The sequence below is a fragment of the Coffea arabica genome, chromosome 9c (genome assembly GCF_036785885.1).
Source record: "Coffea arabica cultivar ET-39 chromosome 9c, Coffea Arabica ET-39 HiFi, whole genome shotgun sequence".
Classification (NCBI taxonomy): domain Eukaryota; kingdom Viridiplantae; phylum Streptophyta; class Magnoliopsida; order Gentianales; family Rubiaceae; genus Coffea; species Coffea arabica.
The window spans coordinates 7,599,263-7,622,564 of NC_092326.1; the positions used below are offsets into that span (position 1 = coordinate 7,599,263).

The 23,302-nt window shown below is 36.2% G+C and overlaps 3 protein-coding genes and 1 pseudogene across 8 annotated transcripts; 2 read left to right on the forward strand and 2 right to left on the reverse strand.

Moving 5' to 3' along the window:
* The first annotated feature begins 714 nt into the window (after positions 1 to 714).
* On the forward strand, positions 715 to 4,479 carry LOC113707881 (uncharacterized protein At2g34460, chloroplastic-like). 3 transcript variants are annotated; one of them, XM_027230264.2, is made up of 5 exons: positions 717 to 909; positions 1,108 to 1,308; positions 2,136 to 2,255; positions 3,696 to 3,968; positions 4,046 to 4,479. In XM_027230264.2, the coding sequence occupies exons 1-5, from the start codon at positions 787 to 789 to the stop codon at positions 4,208 to 4,210; spliced, it is 882 nt and encodes a 293-aa protein (XP_027086065.1). In that variant the 5' UTR covers positions 717 to 786; the 3' UTR covers positions 4,211 to 4,479. The 3 variants fall into 3 exon arrangements, with proteins under 3 accessions (XP_071921224.1, XP_027086065.1, XP_071921225.1); XM_072065124.1 differs by having other exon boundaries at positions 789 to 909; positions 996 to 1,308; XM_072065123.1 differs by lacking the exon at positions 2,136 to 2,255 and having other exon boundaries at positions 715 to 909.
* A 2,741-nt stretch (positions 4,480 to 7,220) lies between these two features.
* On the reverse strand, positions 7,221 to 8,669 carry LOC113708361 (protein ALP1-like; annotated as a pseudogene).
* A 2,416-nt stretch (positions 8,670 to 11,085) lies between these two features.
* LOC113709133 (uncharacterized protein At4g18257-like) lies at positions 11,086 to 16,469 on the reverse strand. Of its 3 annotated transcripts, XR_003452563.2 has the most exons (5): positions 16,098 to 16,468; positions 14,646 to 14,963; positions 12,030 to 12,199; positions 11,390 to 11,797; positions 11,086 to 11,255 (listed from the first exon to the last, which is right to left on the reverse strand). XR_003452563.2 is itself a non-coding variant. In XM_027231889.2 (4 exons), the coding sequence occupies exons 1-3, from the start codon at positions 16,418 to 16,420 to the stop codon at positions 12,040 to 12,042; spliced, it is 801 nt and encodes a 266-aa protein (XP_027087690.1). In that variant the 5' UTR covers positions 16,421 to 16,468; the 3' UTR covers positions 11,327 to 11,797; positions 12,030 to 12,039. The 3 variants fall into 3 exon arrangements, 2 of the variants coding, with proteins under 2 accessions (XP_027087690.1, XP_071921098.1); XM_027231889.2 differs by lacking the exon at positions 11,086 to 11,255 and having other exon boundaries at positions 11,327 to 11,797; XM_072064997.1 differs by lacking the exons at positions 11,086 to 11,255; positions 12,030 to 12,199 and having other exon boundaries at positions 11,327 to 11,797; positions 16,098 to 16,469.
* A 1,093-nt stretch (positions 16,470 to 17,562) lies between these two features.
* On the forward strand, positions 17,563 to 21,267 carry LOC113707846 (large ribosomal subunit protein eL20z). 2 transcript variants are annotated; one of them, XM_027230186.2, is made up of 4 exons: positions 17,563 to 17,984; positions 18,230 to 18,305; positions 19,893 to 20,007; positions 20,958 to 21,267. In XM_027230186.2, the coding sequence occupies exons 1-4, from the start codon at positions 17,726 to 17,728 to the stop codon at positions 21,015 to 21,017; spliced, it is 510 nt and encodes a 169-aa protein (XP_027085987.1). In that variant the 5' UTR covers positions 17,563 to 17,725; the 3' UTR covers positions 21,018 to 21,267. The 2 variants fall into 2 exon arrangements, with proteins under 2 accessions (XP_027085987.1, XP_027085986.2); XM_027230185.2 differs by lacking the exon at positions 20,958 to 21,267 and adding an exon at positions 20,439 to 20,834 and having other exon boundaries at positions 17,568 to 17,984.
* Positions 21,268 to 23,302: the final 2,035 nt, after the last annotated feature.

Consider the following 23,302-nt stretch of genomic DNA (forward strand, 5'->3'; position numbering starts at 1 on the left):
AATGAAATTTTGCTCCAAAAGTCTCTCAAATAGTAACAAAACTAGCTATTAAAAAAATTAGTTTTTGGAGCTATCGGACATCCGATCATTCCAATATGCGTCGGAGCTGCATCCGAAATTATTGAGTTGGTATTCATTGGAAGTTTTGAATATCTGATAGTTGAATATACCATTTAAGGGATGTGTACAGAGAGTTTAGTCAATTGTCGGGACATCCGATATGTGGGTTGTGCGTCCGAACAGTCCTCCGATCATCAGAGTTAACATTTTCTTCATCCTTCGGACGTCTGATCCTACTAGCCGGTGTCCAAACTGTGTCCGATGTTGAGTGACAATCTTCATTCCTTCTTGTTTTTCATCCTTTCTTTGAACAAATGTTTGAATATTTGTTCTCGCAAAATTTTCACTGAAAATATTGTTCAAATCATCATTTTGACTTATTAATCATCAAAACCAAGGATTGATCAATCTGAATTTTCAGTTTAGATATGAATCTAACTAAATTAAATGAGACCAGATTTGAATCAAAGAATTGAGATTAGATGTGAATCAAAATATACAATTCAAATTCTACTTATTGACATGCTTACGTCGAGTCGTCAAGGGTGGGTAACTCCGTAACTGTGGAGGCCGTTGATCCGCCTACTAACTGTGCAGTAATTTTGTTACCTCCACCCTTGATTACGGCGAGACATGTACCAGTGCTAATCTAGGAAAAGATGTGGCGGGTAATCTACTGGTGTCTATAAGCTAATAGAATCTACTAGTACCGTTGTTGCTAAACAAATGGCCACAACTCTCCTCAAAACCTCTCTCTTTCAAGCTTTTCCTTTCACCAACAAAACCTTTTCTATCTTCCTCTCCCCTTGCAGAAGAAGAACTCGGTCCATCGACCTCAAAGCATCGTTGGTATGAATAATTCCCTATATGCTCTTCAATCTGCATTTGCACCCCATTAAAGTTTTCGCATACGACATTAATTCTTAAAAATACAGGAAAGAATGATCCTGAAAATTGAAATTCCGTCATCAATTTAAAGAGCATGTACATTTGCAAGTTTGTCTGAACATGGATGGTAAGTGAGTTTCCATTTTTGTTTGGCTATAGATGGAAGGTAGTAGTGAAGTGAAAGAGAACGAGGAGGGCAGCAGGGGTGGAAAGAAGAAAATCTTCGTTGCTGGTGCCACTGGAAGCACCGGCAAGAGGATAGTTAAGCAGCTTTTGGCTAGAGGTTTTGCTGTCAAGGCTGGTGTCCGGGATATTGATAAGGCCAAAACAACCTTTTCTGCGAACCCTGATCTTCAATTTGTGAGTGTTTGCTTCAGTACTCTTGGCATATACAAATTTTTGCCTAATTTGTTTTGTAGAATTGGAGTTGTGAAATAAGGTAACGCAGAGCAATAAGCTACTTTATTTTTTGTTGTAGTTTTCAAGTATGTCTCTTTTTTAATGTGATTAAAAAGAAAATGAGATAATTAACTGATTACACACACCACAAAGTGGAATTGGAAGAGGATTCTTCTGGCTCTCATCTCGTAGTATTTCTTGACAAAATTACTACAGTAGAGATCTGTATGCACTGTTAAGATTTTTTTTTTCCTTTTCAGAAACAGTCTCACAATATGCATGAGATCATATGCTATACTGTTTGATGTGTCTTTTAAGAACCAATTGGCTACTTAACAATATTCAGAAAGTGTGAAGGAAATTTCATATTCTATAAATAATTTTCAGTGAAACCGGCTTGAAGTTCTAACATTGTTACGTTTTGGATATTCCTGGTTTTGGTTTCCTGATAAGCCAGTCATGTCTGTCACAGACCTTTACTATTAGAAGTTATCCGTATCCTTAATTGGATCTTTACCATTCAGAAGTTTGGATTGAGCAATCTTGATTCAAGTTTATGGGGCACACATTACAGTTGCAATAGTAATTTGGAGCATGCCTATTGCGTTTTCTCTATTCTACAATGTTGCATAATGGAGTCACAATTACTTAAGTTCTTGGTTATAAAGATCAACAAGTTAGGTAATTCATTAGATGCAGGAAAAAGAAAAAAAATGAGAGACGGTATACCATTAAGTTGAGTTTTGTACAGTCTGCAGTTCTGATGTTGGTGGCCATTTCATTTTCAGATAAATGCAGATGTAACAGAGGGTTCAGCAAAACTAGCTGATGCCATTGGTGATGATTCAGATGCAGTAATATGTGCAACAGGCTTTCCACGTTCATGGGATTTATTGGCTCCATGGAAGGTTAATGCCTATAGCTATCACTCTTAAGGCAATTTCAACTTTTTGCTGGTAAAAGTCATCACGTCATCTTTCACATGTCCTATAGAAATATTGGTCCAACAGATTATTGTTTATAAAATTTTGGGGTTAGAAAGTTAAAATATGAGTGAATAATTCTAGGGATGCAAACAAAAAGGCATGTGCATTACTTACTCCAGCAGGATGTGCTTGGTGTAACATGAACTCAGGACATCAAACAGTCCCCTTGACTCCTGATTAAGTTTATGGAGCTTTGATCCAACAATATAGGATCTTTGAAATATCTCATAATGGTTGCAGTAGCCATACATTTTTCATTGGCAAACTAGAAGCGGGGGATGCCAACTCGAAGTGAAATGAGGCAATTGAAGAGGTAAAAGCATAATTTGATACTTAGGACTCAACAGTATAAGGGAGTTGAGAAAGTAAAAGTGAGTCAAGATCCCAATGGACTAGGAAGTGAGCGTCTGAATTTTGCATTTGGAGTTAGGGATAACCCTGACAAAGCAAAGAGAAGTGGGTCAATCATGAGTCTGGTACCAAATAGGAATATAAAGGTTAAGCCGAGCCAAGATCTCAAGGAAGAAACTCAAAAGCAGTTCTGAGACTAGGTTAGATTACTAGTAGGTTATAGAGCATCTATCACATGCCAGACGACATAGTTAAAGTATCCTTCTTCATTAATGTTTTACCTTGAATGATTCTTTTGAAATAGGAGAGCAAAATTCTCCTTTTCCAATTGAATTGCCCTTTTTATCTTGCTCACAAGTACTTGTGACCTAAAGTTTTCAGTTACTGTAAGGGCTGGGAGTTGTTGGTGAATTGATCAAGAATAATACTGTTCTGTTTCCCGATTTCAACTTTCTTGTCTTTACAAAGAAGTGATTAAGACTAAGACAGGGTTCTGTTTCCCTATTTCAACATTCTTGTCTTTACAAGGAGTAGTTACCACTGCAGTTAGGAAGGTAGAGCTGAATCGTGTTCATGGCGTACACAGATTCTTTGTCTCAACTTTGAGCTATGTGTCTTAAGAGAGTTTCCTTCTGCTACTGGCTACCATGATGAATGAAACAACTAACTATTCACTTTTCTTCGGAAAATGTTCTAATTTCTTAGAATGTGACTTTTAATTCAAGTTAACAGGTTTTATTTCCAGGGGAAAAAACAGAAAAAGAAACCGGGAGACTAAAGGGAAACCGAAAAAAAAAAAGAAAAGAAATAGTAGCAGTCTTGAGAGCAGTAACTTGAGAAGGAATTTCACAAAGTTTTTGTTTGTTTCATGTGGAAGATGCATTGTAGATTCAATTTATGGTTGCAATACATCTTATATAGTTATATATCTAGTTTCTAGCTACCTATCTTTTCTGCCATTGGAATATATTACGTGGTGGTCTTCGATGAAGTATGAATCTACTTCTGCAGGTTGACAATTTCGGCACAGTAAACCTTGTTGAAGCATGCCGAAAACGTGGGGTTGATAGATTTATCCTTATTAGTTCAATTTTAGTAAATGGTGCTGCTATGGGGCAATTATTAAATCCAGCCTACATAATTCTGAATGCATTGGGACTTGTATTAATAGCAAAGCTTCAGGCAGAGCAATACATCAGGAAATCAGGAATCAACTACACAATCATAAGACCAGGTGGGTTAAGGAATGATCCACCTTCAGGAAATATAGTAATGGAGCCAGAGGTAAGACATTGAACTTAAGACAATTCCATCATGCCAATCTGTACATGTACTAATCATAATCCTGAACCTGTAAACAGGACACACTTTATGAAGGCTCAATATCCAGAGATCAGGTTGCTCAAGTTGCTGTTGAGGCATTGCTTCATCCAGAATCTAATTATAAAGTTGTAGAGATAGTTGCTCGTGCTGAAGCTGCGAAACGGACATTTGAGGAACTCTTTGGTTCCATAAAACAGCGGTGATTACATGGTTGAATTTAGAATAGATGAAAATCTATTTCACTTTTCAATCTTTTGTCTCTTTGCAAATTTTGGTTCCCTATTCGTGTATATCCTGTTGCGTATTTAGAATTTTAAGCATGCTTCCTTGTCTGGTAACCTTTGTCCCTGCAAAAACATCTATCAATGTACCTTCCAGAAACTTGGCTCTTGTATGAGTTTAGGTTCTGTGGAAATAAACCTACAATGTTTATCATGGGAAAGGAACCACATTAAGATGAACTTTTACATTATTTGATGTGATTGATGTTACTTGGTCCCTTGATTGAAACAATTGCTGAAAGATTTTGTACCTGGTTGATATGTTTTGCTTGAGGGACCAAAAAGCAACTTGAATACATGAATGTGATGCTCAGTTTCAAGCTCCTGAAGCATTAGACATGACATGTCACTAGAAGATTCACGCATAGAGGAATGTACTTATCTGGAGAATAGTTATTATTATAGTTAGGCAACTAGTTACGTTAGCCTACAGTCAGAAGATAGCAGAAAAAGTTCTACTTGAGTATTAGGATAGAACCAATGTGGCTTTCCCTAGATTTTTGAAAAAATGACCACCCCAGATATTAACGCCAAATAATATGAATATAATCTGGTCTCATGTTGTAAAAATCACAAATATACGCGTTTGGGATGACTGATTTCTCCTGCTTCACTTGGAGGCCTATATATTGGATAGAATGGAAGTAAACCGGCTGTAACCCTTTCTAACCAATGCCCACCATGACTAACCATAATTATGATATAGTATGTCATGCTGATTGTGGTAGATATATCATTCTATTCGTACCATCAACTCATTAGGGGCATAATGAGAAGTCTGATGAATTCAGTTGCATTTGAAAGTCTGATGTATGAGCAAGTCATGCAGCTCATGACCTTTGTTCCACATTCACAGTGACACACTCTGTTCATACTCATCTACCAGTCTTTTTGTAGTCTCTGTTTTCTAATGTTTCTCCTATCTATCAGCATAAAGTCTTCTCAACTTTTGGCTTGGTTACCATAGTTTCTACTGCTCCCGTATCTATCCTCTAGTTTCCTTTCTGAAGTCTTGCATTTGCAGGGATAAGTTACGGTTTACCTTTCACCTCTCATAATAATGGATAGAAAGCGAAAAAAAAAAACCATAGAAGGCTATTCGTGTCTGTCCTTGAACATGTCACATTTTCTGCTTAGAACATCAAGAGAAATTCATGCTAAAGATGGTTCCTCTGATGCTTGTACCTTAAAAATCTTAATATTGGTCCATTTTCCAAGTTTAGGTTGGACATTTTATAAAATAAGACAATTAATAAGAAGGTAATCATATTAAACTGAGGAACCTGAAATGCAGCTTCTAGCTGAAAAGCCTGGGAGGCTGAATGATCAAAAGTTTGATTTGGTAACAGAATGCGATAATCTGACTCCCATTTTACAATATTCAGAAAGAAATGGGGAAAACTCAAAGCAGCCAGGCAGCCAAAGAAGCCATGGCTGCCAGTACAACAGGAGCATATACAGCAACCCCTGAACTCTCCAGCCCAGGTGATGGTGCAGGAGCTCCAAATTCACGGTGATCAGCATTTGCTCCAATGGTGGCAATAGCCATAAAAACCATGATGCAAATGGTCACAGCCATGGTTACCTTCCCACTCTTCATGCTTAACAAAGTGACTGAATAAGCTGAAAGAAATGCCCGTAGTGAGAATTGGTAGTGTAAAGAGGCTTGATGTGATTGAAATGGCATGGAAAGGGCTGTTTTTATAGGAAATGGTAAGTGGAAAAAGAAGAATCTTCCAGCTATTCTGTGTTTTGGTTGTCAGAAGCTCTTGATGCCTCAGTTGAGTCCTCTGTGGCTCTGTCTAGCCTGGTCTAATTGGTGCAATTACAGCTATATGCGGTACACACACTGTTCTCTTTATTATTGTTATTGCTATTATTATATAGAGACAATGGTCCCTTTTAGTATTATATCGTGAATAATCATACAAGTAATCTTTGAATAATTACTTGTTCGGGTTGGAAGCACATTTCCACTGCAATTTATAACAAAAATGTCTCTGTACCATTGCACCTATTGAACTTCTATTCAAGCAAAACAAAGATGCTTCGATATGATTGTCTCATATTATAAATGACCAGTCTGCAAAAGATGCTCATAAAATTAGACAACTCCACATGGAGACAATAATACAAAAGCTTTAAGCCCAGATGGCGCTTCAACTCGCACAAAAATGTAGAAAGAAAATCTGAGTTGACAACCTTGTATGCTAATCAGTTCCAGGTGTGGGTTAGCAAGGCAGACCAGTGTTCTCATGCTAAATCTGCGGGGTAAATGGTTAGATTTTGTACGTCTCTGTGCGCGTGCGCACAAACTCCAGATGCCATGTTTGTTTCTCATCGGAATGGGAGACTTGGAATTGGGATGAAATTTAATTTGTATCTTTTAGCAATGAAACTGAATTTGAATAGGATAGAATCCTAATCCCATTTCTAATAGAGAATAAAAAGACAGCCAAAACATTTTTCACTGTAACAATTAAGTTCAACAGTAATGGAAATCATAAATGCTTCTTCAGAGAAACATTTAATGGCAATTATTTGAACACCAAATGTTAAAAATGTGATAAGTTACTAAGGGCATCCACAGTGGCTTTCATGTCACGTCAGCATTCCGCTTTTTCCTCTTTTATTACACTTTCACTCACAATGGATTACACTCCACAAGGTGTAATAGCATGGGTCCACAATTAAATCAAATATTTATTTTAATAATGCATAACTCATATCCCATAAATAAATAAAGTAATTTTTAAAAATAATTTTGTTATTTTTAAAAAATAAAGTATTAACTTTCATTAAATTTTTTACCTGTTGAATTTTTTATTTTCTAAAAATGATATTATTAATTTTTAAGTTTGAACAATATATCTTTTCTATCTCTCAAAAATAATATATTGTTACTTTTTGAAAAATAATTATGCAGAAAATTAAACAAATATTTGATACCTCAAATGTGAAAGTATCATAATAATCCATACTTAATTAATAATTCGGAATGTAATTAGTTGAACTCCATAACATAATATTTCATAATTTAAATCAAATAAAATACAAATAATAACAAAATGAATACTAGTTTTCATTGTTATTGCCTCCGAATCGTTCCCAAATATGCTCAACTAAGTCTGATTGAAGTTGATGATGTACTTCTCGATCACATAATTCCGCATTCCTCTGAAGGTAATATTGAAAATTTTCGGCCAAACCTTGAGTCACAGAAATCCTTGGATCATCATCGTCAGCATCCCAGTTTCTTATTGCATCTCCTTCATCTTTGACAATCAAATTGTGCAATATGATGCATGTGTACATTATATCTTTGAGTTTTGCTCTATGCCAAAATCGAGCAGGACCACGTACAATAGCCCAACGAGATTGGAGCACTCCAAATGCTCGCTCAACGTCTTTTCTTGCAGTCTCCTGCATTTGTTTAAACTTGATCCTCTTTGGATCTCTAGGAGATGTGAAACTTTTAACAAATGTTGCTCATTCTGGATATATGTCATCTGCTAGATAATACCCTTTACTGAATTGGGTGCCATTTACCATAAATTGAACATCAGGAGCGTATCCTTGCAATACGTCGTTAAATAGTAGAGATTGATTGAGCACATTGATGTCATTGTTAGACCCCGCGACACCAAAAAATGCATGCCATATCCATAAATCGGCTGATGCGACTGCTTCTAGCATTATTGTGGGAGATCCTTGATCACCTCGAGCAAATTGACCTTTCCATGCCACAGGGCAATTCCTCCATTGCCAGTGCATGCAGCCAATGCTACCAAGCATGCCAGGGAAGCCATGCCGCTCGACATGCAAATTAAGTAAACGTTCAATGTCATTAGCATTAGGCCTTCTCAAGTATTGTGCCCCATAAATATCAATCACACATCGGCAAAATTGTGACAAGCACTCAATTGCAGTGGTTTCACCCATCCTTATGTACTCGTCCAACTGATCAGCCGGTGCTCCATATGCTAACTGTCGGATAGCTGACGTGATTTTTTGAAGAGGAGAAAGTCCCTTTTTGCCTGCTGCATCAATCCTCATTCGAAAAAACTTAGAATGATTTGTAATGGACTCCACAATTCGAAGGAATAATTCTCTTCTCATTCGAAACTGTCGGCGGAATATATGTGAAGGATAAACTGGATTGTCAACAAAATAATCATTAAAGAGTCGGACATGCCCGACACCCCGCTCTCGATCATAATATCTTCGACTACATGGATGCATATTAGAACTTGAAGTAGTGTGGTACGTTTGCCACTGCTCCAACAACATCATAATTTGATCCTCTGTGTCGTCCTCCATTTCATCAGCTAAAATTTTTTTTACTTCTTCTATAAGAGAGGGATCAGGATATTGAGACATTTTGGAGTGTGTTGAGTTTATGGTTTCAATATGTGGAGTCTCACTATATATATATATATATATATAAGGCTAGTTTCCAACGGCTAGTTTTTAACGGCTAGTTTCCAACGGCTAGTTTTCAACAGCTAGTTTTAAAATTATAATAAAAATAGTAAAATGCAAAATTAACTATAAGTACATATTGCAAACAAATTATTAAGCACTCAAATGCAAAATGGAAAATTCAAAAATTACATTACAGACCATGAAATTAAAACTAAATTAAGGAACATTATACTTGGCTTTTAGGATGGAACATATATGCTCATGAATTTTAAGCTGTTGCTTGGACATGCCTGTCGTATCCTTTAATAGGATTTCATAATCACTTCGGAAATTATAATTGTCTAACTTATTTGCTAAGTTTTCCATAGCTTGCAATTTTTCTTCTTTGTGTTCTTTCAACATCCTCCGGATTTGACTAAGTTCTCTACCCATATCTTGCTCATTCGTTTTTTATTTTCCCTTTCTCTTTCCCTTTTTTGCTGCTTTTTGACCAAGTGGACGAACTTCACGTACTTCACTGTCATCGATGTAAAAACTTGTATCCACATTTAGATGAAGAAGTGTATGCCCTGCTTTCATTAGTCCTTACCTTTTTTGAAGAATGCTGCATAGGAGTATTTGCTTTCCATTTTGGATCATTTTTCAACAGCACCCATACATGTTCATGTACAAAATGCTTATTCTTAATCTGGTGAAAAAGCTCTCGTGCATGTTGTTTGATTTGATCATCATTCCATCTGCTATGATGTTCTCCAACCAATTTGTCGTAGTATTGGTTGAATTTATTGACCATTCGACTCAACCAATGCCAATGTGACTTCACAGCTTTATATTTTCTTGGCGGCCCAAATTGCCGATTCTCGTTGAAGTAGTCCGTGACCCGTTTCCAAAAACTCTCATCATTTTGAGAATTACTCACAATGCTACAATTAGAAATTGTGAGCCAAGCACTTGCAAGCATCTTGTCATCATCCACACTCCATGGAACACGTTTATAATCAGATTATTTCATTGACTCATTGGTGAGAGTAATGTTATCCACCCCACGTTGTGTTGAATATGGTGGAAATCGAGAGTCCGACATTGATTCCGTTGATGCAGCATTTTCTTGTTGGCCGGCGAAATCAAAATCCTTCCTTATCTCCGACGGAGTATATAAGCCTCCACAACCCATACCAAAGTTATAATACCCGATGTCTAGTGATTTCCCATATTTGGATTAAAATAAGTAGTTGGAGGATACATGGGAATTGGATATAAAAAAATTTGGTAGATTTTGGAAATTTGATGGATGATTGGAAGTGGATAAATTTAGGGGAAATTGCATAATTTTGCACATTTGTAGGAATACCAGAAAATGGGTAATTTGGAAAATTTTGGGGGTTTTGTTTCTGTAAGGATGATGAATTTTCTATATTTGGAGCATTTAACATATTTGTAAAACTACTAAAATTTTCATCCATAATCACAAAAACTGAATTAAATGAGTGAGAGAGTAAAAGTGTGTGAGAGAGTAAAAGAAATAATAGAGTAGAATAGTGGGATATAAAAAAAAAAACATATGTATTGTGTGTTTATATAGAGAGTTAAAATCTGACCGTTGAATAATTAACGTTGCAAATTTACCGTTACAAAAAATGAACCTGATCGAAGTTGCTGGCCAAAATTTTGTCCGGCCCTTTAATTTTGTAATAGGGGCCATCCATTACACGCATCATGAGGATGATGCGTGTAATGGGTATTACACGGCCACAATGGGATGGCCGTGTAATAACTCATTACAATGTCAGACATTACACCGCCGTTGGAGATGCCCTAATACTTCTAACATTTTGAACTCCAAAATTGTCCACCATCACCCACAATCCAACAAGGCATATAACCTCTGCATAACCGAAGATCAGAGAAATAATTTATTGCCTTGCATTGGCATACTCTATTCCAATCTTAATGTTGTGCAATTATGAGAAAACCATTGTCTGTCCTTAGTTCTGGTTGCTTTTAAAATGTGGAAAAGTGAAAATTATAAAAACCAATACTAAAAGCATGTAGTACTTTGATGTTGAAGGTAATCTGGAAGCAAAACAAAGCAATTTACTTGAATTATTATTCATAAACATCTATGCTAACCAAGAATGATTACAAAACCATCTTAAATAAGCTCAAATGTAGTCTATGTAGATGTGGTTTCCTAACAGCCATCTTAAGCAACGTACACATTATGATCGCCATGATGCACTCCTGTAATATGTAACAATTTTAGAAAGAACATTCTATATCATCAAAGTTAACACTTCTCTACTTGTATGCTAATTAAAGAACCTTTCATAAGGTCCACATAACATATCTCTCGCGCTAGGAGCCTGACTACATTCACATCTGTTTCCCTTTCTTAAACCGCTTTACAAAGTGATTTCAGAAAATCTGTTTTACAAAATCGGAAGTTTGCTTCAATCGTAAACTTCTCTGATTGCAGAAGGTATTTTACAACGACGCCTCATGGCTCCTTTTTTCTATAATCAGCTTCAGTTTGAGAAAAAGCCTGATCAAATACAAAAAAATAGCTTCAGTTTAAACAACTTACTTTTAAACCAACAAGACAAGACCCCTTGGTTATCATCCCCAAAAACCATCCCAATGAAATCAATTATCATTAAACCAATAAAAAACAATTACATCTCCTCGCGTTCAGAGGACCATCCGTTGCGCAACTTCTTTTGCATTTTTTCTATACAGGTAATCTGTTTTCTATCCGTCATCAGGCCAAATATGAATGCAGTTGGTCTTCCAGGCACAGTCCATTTCAACAAGTTCGTCGCCAGTTTCCTCAAATTGGAATATGATCAAAGGAACTGAAAGCACCTAAACACATAAATTTGCTGATGCTTTAACAATGGATAGACAAAATGGACGATCTCAGGTATAGCCTTCACTGGCAATCAGGTACTGGGATTATAGTAATACAAGTCTTCAAGGCTTGATCTCATGCCCCAGCTTTCACCATGGGAACACTGACTTGACTTTGGATGAACTTCAGTCTCATTCAATCCCTCATTAACACCAGGTAATGATCAATTTCCAGATCTGTAAACCAAACAGCTCAGATCATTGAGTTGTAGATATACTACAAGTAAATGGTGAGTAGCAGTGAGACAAAATTATTCTGCTTGAGTAGTTAATTCTGAAACTCACATAATGCCACTAAATAACTAGAAATGTAGTTATGGAATGAAATATAAAAGACCATTTTCAAACGATTGAGTTTGCGTTTAAAAAGATTAAAATTCTTTTTTAAGCAGATGAAATTAGTTTTCACCCTATGTTGGTCAAATCTGGTCTCCTTTAGAGGAAGCTTTCAATTTTTCAAGCTGCTTTTTTAAATAGGCCCGCTTTAATTTCTCCTGACGAGCCGCAGCTTGCTCTTGCCTCCTAATTTTGAGGTCAGATGCTTTTTCCCTCGCCAGTTTTGCTTCTTCATGCACTTCCCTGAGTAACAAAAGAAGTGGGAAGTTTATGGGGAATATAGTAATAATATGTCGGACATTTATAATAAAAAGAAGGTTCATAATTATGACAAACAAGATATCCAAATATATCATCTGGAACGAGACAGCAAGAGCTATTTTATAGAATATCCTCAATTTATAATGGTTAGTTATATCCCACAATATGAAATTGTAGCGCTTACAAGGATCTCTAGCATCTAGCAATTTATCACCTGGGACTTCTTTTCCTTTTTCAAGAACTTCAATATGGGCTATTATAACAAAAACTTTCGGACTACACAAATTCAAGAGATTTGAGCACCCATTTCCAGTAACACAACCACCAGCACACACACACACACACACACACAAATCATCCTCGTTGGCTGCAATCAACCACTGAAAGATAACTGAAAATGTGAACAGTAAAGGACAATATCAAAAGATAAGTTGTATATATACGCCATACTATTTCACGAATAACATTCACCAGGGAACATAAAAAATTACAGCATCTTAAATTTTGATTCATTTTTCTCTGTTTGTTCCTTTGCTTTTCCTCATTATAACAAAACTTCTAATTCAGCATCGCACATCTCTCCCCAAGAACTTCACAAAATACCGTACAGACCAGTCCAAAACAAATGTCCTAATTTAACATGCCACACATTATAAGTGCATGCTCAAGAGCGCAGTTGTACAAACCCAAATGCAAACACTGAAACCTTATTCTAGGTAGTTTAAATTCAACGAAAAGCTAGGGAACAAGTTAGCTACTAATTTATAACTAAGCAAAGCATTTCAATGAATTTACAACTGAAACATCCTATTAAGAAAGTGAAAGTACAACATCTATTTTAAAACAGAGCCCCCCCCCTCCCGGCTTCCCCCATTTCCCCAGATTTACTGCCAAATTATTTGTCACTGCTTTCAGAATAAGGATACAACTCGGCATTAAAGAGCACCATCTTCCATAATAGCTTCCAAGATATAAAATCTTAGGCAAGGCAAAAAAAAAGAAAAAAAAAAAGAGGCAGCTACTCAAAGCCCCAGAATACAATATTGAACAATATAACCCCTTTTCCCCCCGGCTAAAGGACCCTTTCCAGAAAAATGAATACATATTCGTGCAAACAAAGCAGAGAAGAGGGGAAACGCAATCTTGAATTTCTTCTGTGAACACATTAGGAAAATAAGTTAAAAAGTTCAAGGAGCTCTTACAAAATTTATACTCCCTCAGTGTTCTAAAAGCAACCAAATTTTAATGGGTGTGTGCTTCTATATTTGTTGCAATTTCCTTTAAGCAACCATATTTTATGCATTTTAATCTTCAAACATGAACAATATCTCAGGATCGTGGATGCCCCATTCCCTAGCCAAATCCTATACTGCAATTAAACTCACATGTTTCAAATGTAATTCTTATAACATTATTTGTTTGCAGAGTGACATCATACTTCTTATAAGCACAATTATAAAAATCCTCTGTATAAATTGCGACATTAATTACAACCGGTGTTGACAAAAGGAACATTGCGCAGAACACATTCCGCTGGATCGTTTAATTGCCTCCATCATTGGGGTCTCAATCATTACTCCATCCTTTTTAAGTTGTGAACAAAAACTACAATTTAGCCTTGTTACAGCAATTAAAACAAAAGTACCTATACATGGGGCTTCATCCATTTGTTTAAAATTTAAATAAAAGTGGTAGGCAAATAGCTGTGGGAAAATTGAAAAGACATCTTTCTCCTTAAAGAACTGAAAAGAAAATAAAAAACCATTTGAAAAAGCATCTCCAAAGTGCTACTCAATTTAAAAAATCAGCAAATTTGAGTAATTCGGGAAAAATGCTTATTTTATTTGAAGCATCCTAAAAGTAACATACACATACATGCAAAAGCTTGTTGAACCATCAGAGAATCAGTTGTCTTCCTGAATGAAGTTGGCAGACAGGACCCAAGAGAAGGGCCCGTTTTTCATTCTAATACTTTGACGGAAGAATACAGTTTATGCTGGTCTTTAACTTTCTAAAGTGAAGAAACCACGCCTTAATCTTTAAATTAGATTTGTGTGTATTGTTGGCATACCAAGTAACCAACTATACACCAACCAGCAAAAAAGAGAAACATTAATTATTTGTTTCAAATTTTCTGCTTTTAACTTTTAGTATTGGACGCATCACTACCATCCAGAAGGGGGAGTTGGAGTAGACTCTATTTTCAGTTTCTTTAGGCTAAAAAAAATCATGAAACTCAAAAATGTTAATAAAAGTTTATCCCATGTACTCCCCTATAAAGATTACTGCTTGCAGAACAGAAGGATCCACAATCAACAGGCAATCTAATGATCTAGTTTTCTTCTCAATTTACTTAAGCTGTGAATATAACACATTTAGCGGTTCCTCCAACTTAGAAGATAAATTGCTTAGGAATTTCTGAACTTACATGACAAAACGCTTATGTTCACTTCTGTCCACAGTGGCAGCAGTCTGTCCAAGTCCAACAGGTCTAATGATAGGTACCACAGAACCATCATCTCCACCATCTTCATCGTGCCATTCCGTGTTAGAAGATGTATTCCCTTGAGGCTGCTGCAACTCATCATGCTCAAGTCCCTTCCTGAAAAAATCAACACAATATTTCTCTTTATCTTCCTCGTCAGAAAGTTCTCCCCTGACCAGCTTCTCATACAACTCAGCTTTCCTCTCCAATGCTGCATAGCTTGCTGATCCATCATTGACAGCTTTTAACTCCAGCTTATCCCTATTGATGATTCAGAAAGACATAAATTGTTGAATTTAATTGGGTGATCTATGATAATGGAGAAAAGTATGAAGTGACCAAAATGCAACATTAAAACCCAGATCTCTCTTTCACTCTCTCCCTTCCCCCTTCTCTCTCTCTCTGTCTTACATACACACGCACAAAACATACGCTTAAAATGGAGTAATTATAACATAGAAGCATATGACAACTGAAACATAAGCATAAAACTATGTGCACTGCTTTAAAGAGGAGGGAAAAGGGAGAAGAAAGTAGTGCGGTTGGGCCGGACTGCTAATGTACAAAAAAGATGAAGGACAGACTACAATGCACTATATACCGATAGCTAATGACTACCATAGAGCACTATTTTTACAGAAATGAAGTTCCTACACTCCATTACCAGAAAAGATCAGACAGAAATTAATTGGAAACAAAAATGCACTCAATACAGAAATCTCTGAGTTGCGCGCTTTCTGGTTTTTCATTTTTTAATGCATATATGCTCTAATATTGAAAAGGATAACAGACTATGAATCCTAATATTGACAATTCCTCTCCTCTAAATTCATGAATCCTAAATTCTAAATGATCAAATTTGAATTCACATGCCAATAAGACTTGTCTCCTAATGAATTCAGGGCATATGAATTGTCATAAGCTTATCCAACATAAATAAAGAAACAATAAATATCTTCTTATAATTGCCAAGCATTAGATTCTCAAATCCAAGCTCCAAATTCCCTTCCTTTATGTATATATCAAACTATGTCAAACAATTGCACCGTTAAATTGCATATCTCCAATTCAATAACATAAGCAGCCCCCAACTTAGACCAAAAAATCCCTATTTCATTCAATAGATAGAATAGCTATCAAATCAAGGGCAGAGATGCTGTTTCAAGTTCTTAAACCCTACAAAACTCCTAATTAATAGAAAAAGTTAATCAAGTTCCTTGATGAGACAAAAGAATTATAAAAATCCTCCATTCCAAATTACCCAATTTTACATCTCTCAAACTCAAATACCCCATAACTATTAAAAATCCGCAAACCCTAATGCTTCTCCAAAATAACGGCCCCCCCCCCCAACAAAGGAAAGGAAAGAAAGTGATAGTGTTGATTTTCTCTTACTTGGCAGCGCGTGCTTGAACACCGGAGTTTCTGTGCGAAAAAGGATCGTCTGCTGTGATCTTCTTCTTAGCACGGTGGACTTCGAGATGGTGGTGGTCGGAAGTATATATGGGGTCCCTTGAGAGGCGGTCCCTCTTGGATTCCTCCTGAGACTTGTAAAGTTGAGCTTTGAGCTCCAATATCGACGACGCTCCAACGCCCTCAATTGCCCTGTGCTTTTTGGGCATAATTGAGGATTCCGTCAACCATCCTAGTGATTCTACCACCACCCTCTTCGCCCCCGCCCCCGCCGCAGCTTTCGCCTCTCCTCCGTCCTCGCCCATTTCTTCCCCTCCCAGATTATTGTGTGCGTGTGCAAAAGAGAGATACTGATCCAGCAGCGTGTTTCTGTGGTTTATTTGCGAAATTGATTTCGGGGGTATCCTGTGGGAATAAGAAGGTCTCTGAGGACTTTATTGTAAAGATCAAGATTTTGAATAATTGCATCTACACCTCTTAAAGGTAAGTCCTTCTCAAATTTTTCTTATAATGTTGTGTACAAAATTGCACATGAATTGTAAATCATTAATCGACTGAATGATTTCAAAATTTAATTTATGAAAAAGCATTTGAGGAGTTGTATCATGTATGCTGGTAGGAATTCATTGTTTGTGAAATAATTTGGTACATATTCGTTGATAAAATGTAGAAACAATTTTCATGAGAATTTTTTTAATCATTTTTCATAGTTGTATGTACGTCTTAATTACATTATTAAACGCGTACCATTTTGAAGAAAAAATCATTGTGCACTTATTGCCTATTGGCCTACTATCATTCTAACTGTCCCTTTATCTTGAAAAGAAAGGAAAAAAAAAAAGAAAAAATTCCTTTATCATTCCTTTTTTTTTCTTTAGAAAAAGAAAAATGTCTTGTTGTTCTTAGATTCTTTCATACCACAAGAAGCTGTTGACGAGTCAAGGTATTTGGGAATCCAGTTCAATCGAACAGTGATTTTTGTCTAATCTAAATACTGATGAAAGAAATCAATAGCAAACAAGTACTGCGAAAAAAAAATTGAAAAGAATATTAAAAAGAGAGTCAATAAATGCTTGAAACGAGGGCTGACATTGCATCTTGATCGAATGTGGAATGGCATCAACCGTTACTTCACATCTTCAATTATACTCAAATTCTCACCTCACCTCGGTTAATAAACTTTAGAATAGGATAATTTAGTTTCTAAAATATAAAATCTGCCGTGCTGAAATAAAATCTAAAATAGGGCTAATTTTATATTCTAGAGACTAAAGTAGAGTCAAGGAATAATTTTTAGCTAGAGGGACTAAAAGAAAATAATTTTATAATTTAGAGATTAAAGTGAGAATTTGAATATAGTAAAAGATGACAAGGGAAACTAACAAACAAAAAGGAAATTTGTTTTTTTGAGTTTTATATGTTTAACGAAGCATTAATTCAATTATTCGTTCTACGGACAAGCTTAACAGCTAAGCTAAATCACGGTACAAGCCGCCCAAATTTAGAAACAAAACATGGCCAACCCAGGCCATTCTAGAATCTCCCAATAGCCGTCGACATCAACGCCACCAAGCAGAAACGTCGTTGCTTCTGTATCCTCAATCGCGAAAATGAGCAGAGGAGCAGAGAAGGACGAAGCTGTCTCGATCACCATCTCCACCTCCGCCAGGAGAGACGACGAGCAGGTTTTTGATCGCCAATATCATTATGGTACTTTCCAAGGAGTCAACACTTCTCAACAACCGTTTTCTTCTCCTCCACCTCCGCCGTCTCAGCCGGTCTTCGGTTTCCCTCAACCCATACCTCCCCCTGGCACCACCATTTCTCCTCCTTATTGTTATCATCATACTTACCAAGGCGTCGTTCCCGGTATTCTTAGTATACGATTAAACTCGCAAATTTTACCTGTTTCTTTATTTATTAGGGTTTTTTTGTCAATTCTTCCAATTAGGCCTGTGATCTTTGGATCATTTCATATATTCAATTTTTTCCATCATGAAAAAACATTGTAGAAGTGAAAGATTAATTGATTAGTTCTTTGGTTGGCGTTGTAGCAATTTCTTTGTATATTAAAGTCTGTATCTTTTGTTGTTTTAATATTTTGTTTTGTATAGGTTATGCTGTTGTCGAAGGGATGCCTATAAGAGAGCATCGGCTGCCTTGCTGTGGTATTGGAATTGGATGGTTCTTGTAAGTTTCCATTTTGACTCTTTGTTTGCCTCCATCTGTGTGTTGCTGATTCTTTGAGGACAGCGTATACATTTATATATATTGTAATGGGGGTATGCTTTGAAATTCTAGAATATCCTTATTTGGCTTTAGTAGCATAGGGAACGCTAAATTCACATGCTTCGATTCTGAGTCCAGATCCACTGTCTGTTCACTAATGGTGTATCATCAAACCCAGTACTTCTAGAAAGTCTGAATATTGGTTGGTTAGCTGTGGGTTTGCATCTAATGGTAATTTGTCCTGCATGATTAAGTAGTCTATCCTAAGGGTTGGTCTAAATATCTAGAAAAGGACTTTTGTGTTTTTTATTGTTAAAAATTTTCAGTTGGTAGACATTCTGCAAACCGAGATATAAATTATGGAGCTTTTCAAGCATTTAAAGATGCTTATATAAGAATTGATTTACTGATGTAGGTTTTCTCCAGAAGTGATCTTTTGAAACTGGAAGCATCTTTTTTACACACAATAACTTAGCTTAGGCTTTAGTCCATCCCCTTTCTCTAATTTTTATGAGGACCACTTTGATGGTATTCCATTTATTCCTAGGTAAAAGATTTTGAGTCAGTCACATCAACGATAACATGAGTTATCGACAACACGAGTTATCGTGAATTGGAAATATGACTGACACCATTTTAATGTGAAATGTCTTGTCCAGATCAGCGAACATAAATCAAGTTTTTGAGTGCTGAAAAAGACCATAGTTGCATTACAACCTCATATTCATGGCATATCTTGTTCCTTGTTTTGAAAAACGAGCTTTGAACTTTCAAAGTAGTATTAGAAGATGACAGTGGCATTTGAAGTGTACTTTAACTTTCTGAATGAAGCCCTACTAAAGCGTGCCCCTTACCTAATATTTTGGTCACAGAATGTTCAGTTAACACCATTTAGAAAAAGTATGTCCTTGAAAGACCTTTAGAAAATGAATTAATGTGCATAGTTACTGGATTAGCTTGTTATGGAGATAGAAGGATAAACTTTTTGTTTTTAGACATGGACACTTGAAATGTACTGCATGAAATAACGTCAAAGAAGAAAGACAACATCTATTGCTAAAATAAATCTATGCATAAGAGTTTTCTCCTATATCCTGTTTTATCTGGAAGAGAATGGTAATCAACAAAAAGAATGTTAAAAGCACACGAGGACATATGAGAGATAAAATGCTTTCTGGGTAGGTTCTTGTGTTTTTTATCTACGTAAAAAATCTATTGGGTTATGCAGGTATATAATCATTTAAAAGATGTTATTCATGGCATATATTCTGCATACTGCTTTTGTACTGAATTTTTACGAAAACTATTTTTTGGGATTCTTGTTTACCTACTGTTAGGCCAACAGATATAGGCAGTTTTTCGAACCTTAGGACATGGGATATCATTAAATCCAAGCTAGATTTCCATCATTGAGTCGTGACAAAAGATTAATGTGCTACTAAGTTTTTAATTGTACTGTAGCATCAATGGTATTTGGTTGAAGTAATTGGTATTGCTAAGTTTCTAGTCAACTGTTTGTCTCATTCTGCTTTAATGTCTTCTTACCAGGTTCATTTTTGGCTTTTTCTTTGGTGCCATTCCCTGGTACATTGGAGCTTTTCTTTTGTTGTGTGTTCGATTGGATTACAGAGAAAAACCTGGATTAATCGCTTGCACATTGGCTGTAAGTTTTTTTCTCTCTTAAGATTGATTTCCTTTTTGGTACCGTCCTCCACTGAAATAATGTTTATTTGTATCTTCAAGTTCGTTGTAATTATGTTATATTTATATAATGCTATATGTGTAATTTTGTCTGTTTACTGAATAAGTTAGTCCTTCAGAGCCACTAATACTAAACAACAATAGTCCGACCAAGCTAACATTGTTATGGTCTTTAAGAATATGGATTTAAATTTGCATTTTTTCTTTGTATTAGCTAAAGTTATGGGTAGAATCTTAATTGTCCTGCATGAAAGAGTAGAAGGTTGAATAGGTTTTCTAAATTGACTAAACAATTGTGTACTTTTAGCATCCGTTACCCAAAAAAGGGGGGGGGGACCTATCATCTTTTTTTTTTTTTTTAATTATTTTTGTTGGTGTTCGATTGTTTTGCAGATGACTGGACTTTTGTCTTATTTGTCCTTACTAATGCATGACACTCTTTGGCGCTTCTCTTTCTGCTGGAGCTTTTGATATGATTTATTTGTGTGTCGACTTTTTATTGCATTGAGACATGATGAAATCTCAGTCATAGTAGGGCCAGGTTTTGTATTATTGGAGTTACATTTATATGACATCAAATGTTGTTCCCTACAAGTAAGTGAAAATTATTAGAATCATAGAAATGAGGATCATAAGGATGAGTGTGAAGGTCAGTTGTTTGGTTAACAAATCAGCTATGCATTTGGGCCATGTCTTGTTGGAAATGTCTCAAGTTTTATCTTTGAACTTGTCATGTTCTCTGCATCTCAAGTCTTGTTACAATCTTATCAAAGTATTTATTTCTCTGAATTTACATATTAATTTGTTGTCTTAAAACATTCCCCAATTTTCTTAAAACATACATAGTTTTTGCAAGGCCAGGCAATAACCATATCTCACGAAGTGTTTTTTTTTTTTTTCCAAACCGCACAGTCGATACTAGCATTAATAGCTATCACTATTGGGGTGACAAATGCCACCAATTCCTGGTGATGTTCAACTAGCCGAACTATGGGCGGCGTGTTGCTCCGTGGAAGAAGTCCTAGAAAAGAAGAAAATGAGGGACTGAAAAGTGGAGAAAGAGATGGTTGAAACATTGATTGACATCTTGTCTTTAATTCTGGCGTATATAGTGATATTTACAATTGTAAATTGTCTGTGGAGCAACTGGAAATTTCTGTTTGTGCATATTATCTTATTTATGGTTTTGTTTATAAAATGCAGACCCTGTTTGGAACCTCAAGTTTTTTGCAAGTTTGTATGCTACTAGTTTTTTAACAACTTTTGCTACAGGAACCCCAAAAAACTTATTAAAGTTTTTAATTTACACACTTCAAATCTAATACATAAAAAATTTCCTTTCAACTTTTCTTCTTTTTCCTCCCTCACCCAACCTACCACGTCACCGGTCGCCAGCCACCAACTCCACCTTCGCTCTTGGCGCCGACACCTATTCCGGCACCGGAATCAGTACCGGCCTTCATTTTCTTTTTTTTTCTCTCCCTCCCTCACCCCCTCTCCTTCTCCTCCCCTTCCCTCTTCCCTCTTCCCCTCTCCCTCCCCCTCCTACTAGCTACGATCTAGTCGTGTGACCAGATCGCAAAGGGGGAGGGGGGCTGCGACCAGATCGCAGCTAGCGGGAGGGGGAGGGTGGCGGGGGAGGGGAGGAGAGGGGGAGAGAAAAAGCTAAAAAAAAAATCCCATGGCTTCAAGTTCTAATACAAGTCGGAGTGCGAGGGGGAGGGGAGAGGAGAGGGAGAAGAGGGGAAGAGAAAGGAAAAAAAAAATTGCAGGCTGCTGCACGACCAGATCGCAACTAGGGGGAGGGGAAGGGTGGCCGGAAAGGGGGAGGATGAGAGTGGGGAGAGAAAAAGCCAAAAAAAAAAAAATTCATGGCTTCACCTATTCTGGCGTTGAAGGGCGACGGGGAGGGGGAGGATAGGGAGAGAGGGAGAGGGAGAGGGAGAGGGAGAGGGAGAAGAGGGGGAGAGAAAAAGCTAAAAAAAAAATTTTCCCATGGCTGCTGGTTCTTCTACGTCAGAGGCAGAGGTGTCGGGGAGGGGGAAGGGAGAAGAAGAAGAGAGGATAGAAAAGAAAAAAGAAAGAAAGAAAGAAAGAAAAAGAAAGAAAAAAGTTTTTCATCCTAAAAATTTTTTTACAACTTCGATAGTAAAATTTTAAATAAATACTCAAAAAATCCACCTTTCAAACGGGGTCGCAATTTTGGGGTCGCGACCCTTTCTCCTTTATTCTTGTTATTCTCCTGCTTTTCCTTGAAAGCAATTCTTTTGGTCGTTTGTTTTTTTCCTGCTAATAAGTTCTGCAGGACTACAAATGGTTTTTCATGTTTAAATAGAGAAAATTTCAGCACTAATTAATCAATAATCAGCTGAAGGAAAGACAATATGATCATTACCAATGAGAATCAAGCCATAATCTCATATTTTTTGTATTCATCTTAAATTGCATTCATGTTGTTCCACCTTTAACAATACTGATAAACCATTCCTATTGGAGATTTGTGGTGTATGTTTCATTTCATATCTCTCCATATCATAGGCATTATTTAGACGTATTGAGAACCACAGTGGGTTCCTAAAGCATTGCTAGACCTTCTGAAATGCTTTTCATTGTTGAGATATCTATCAAGTTTTGTTTCAGAAATCCTAAATTCAAAAAACTCTCCTGTTTGCAACTAGAAAAAAAAGGGACAAAGTAAAATGCAGCAGAAAGAAATAAAAAGTCGAATGAAGCTGTTCTTCGCCGTGAGACTCTGCCAATAATTATCGGTTCTGGAAATATGCAGTAGCTTAGTAGTTCTTGACCTGCTAAAGTTGTTTTGTGGGATGCTTTCTCATGTAACCGTTGATGGCTTGCATGATACATTCATACTGTCATTTTAATGAATGAATTAGTTGGACTGCTCAAGAAGCTAGAAAATGAATTTTTATACAGTAGTGTAGGGATGTGCATTGAATTCGAAATCGGTAATTCGAAATTTTTCGAAATTTTGGCACAAGAATTACCGATTGATTTCGATTTCGAATTCACCAATTTCAATTTCGATTTCGATTCCGAATTCATCGAATTTGGAAACCTTTTTTTACCTTTTTTTTCTTTTTTGTTAGAGGCATTGTTATATAATATAAATTTTATATTGCATATATTATAAAAAATATTATTATATATAAATATATTATAAAAATATTATTATATATATTAATATGTATTAATATACATATTATAAAAAGAAATTGAAATAAAAAATATTATTATAT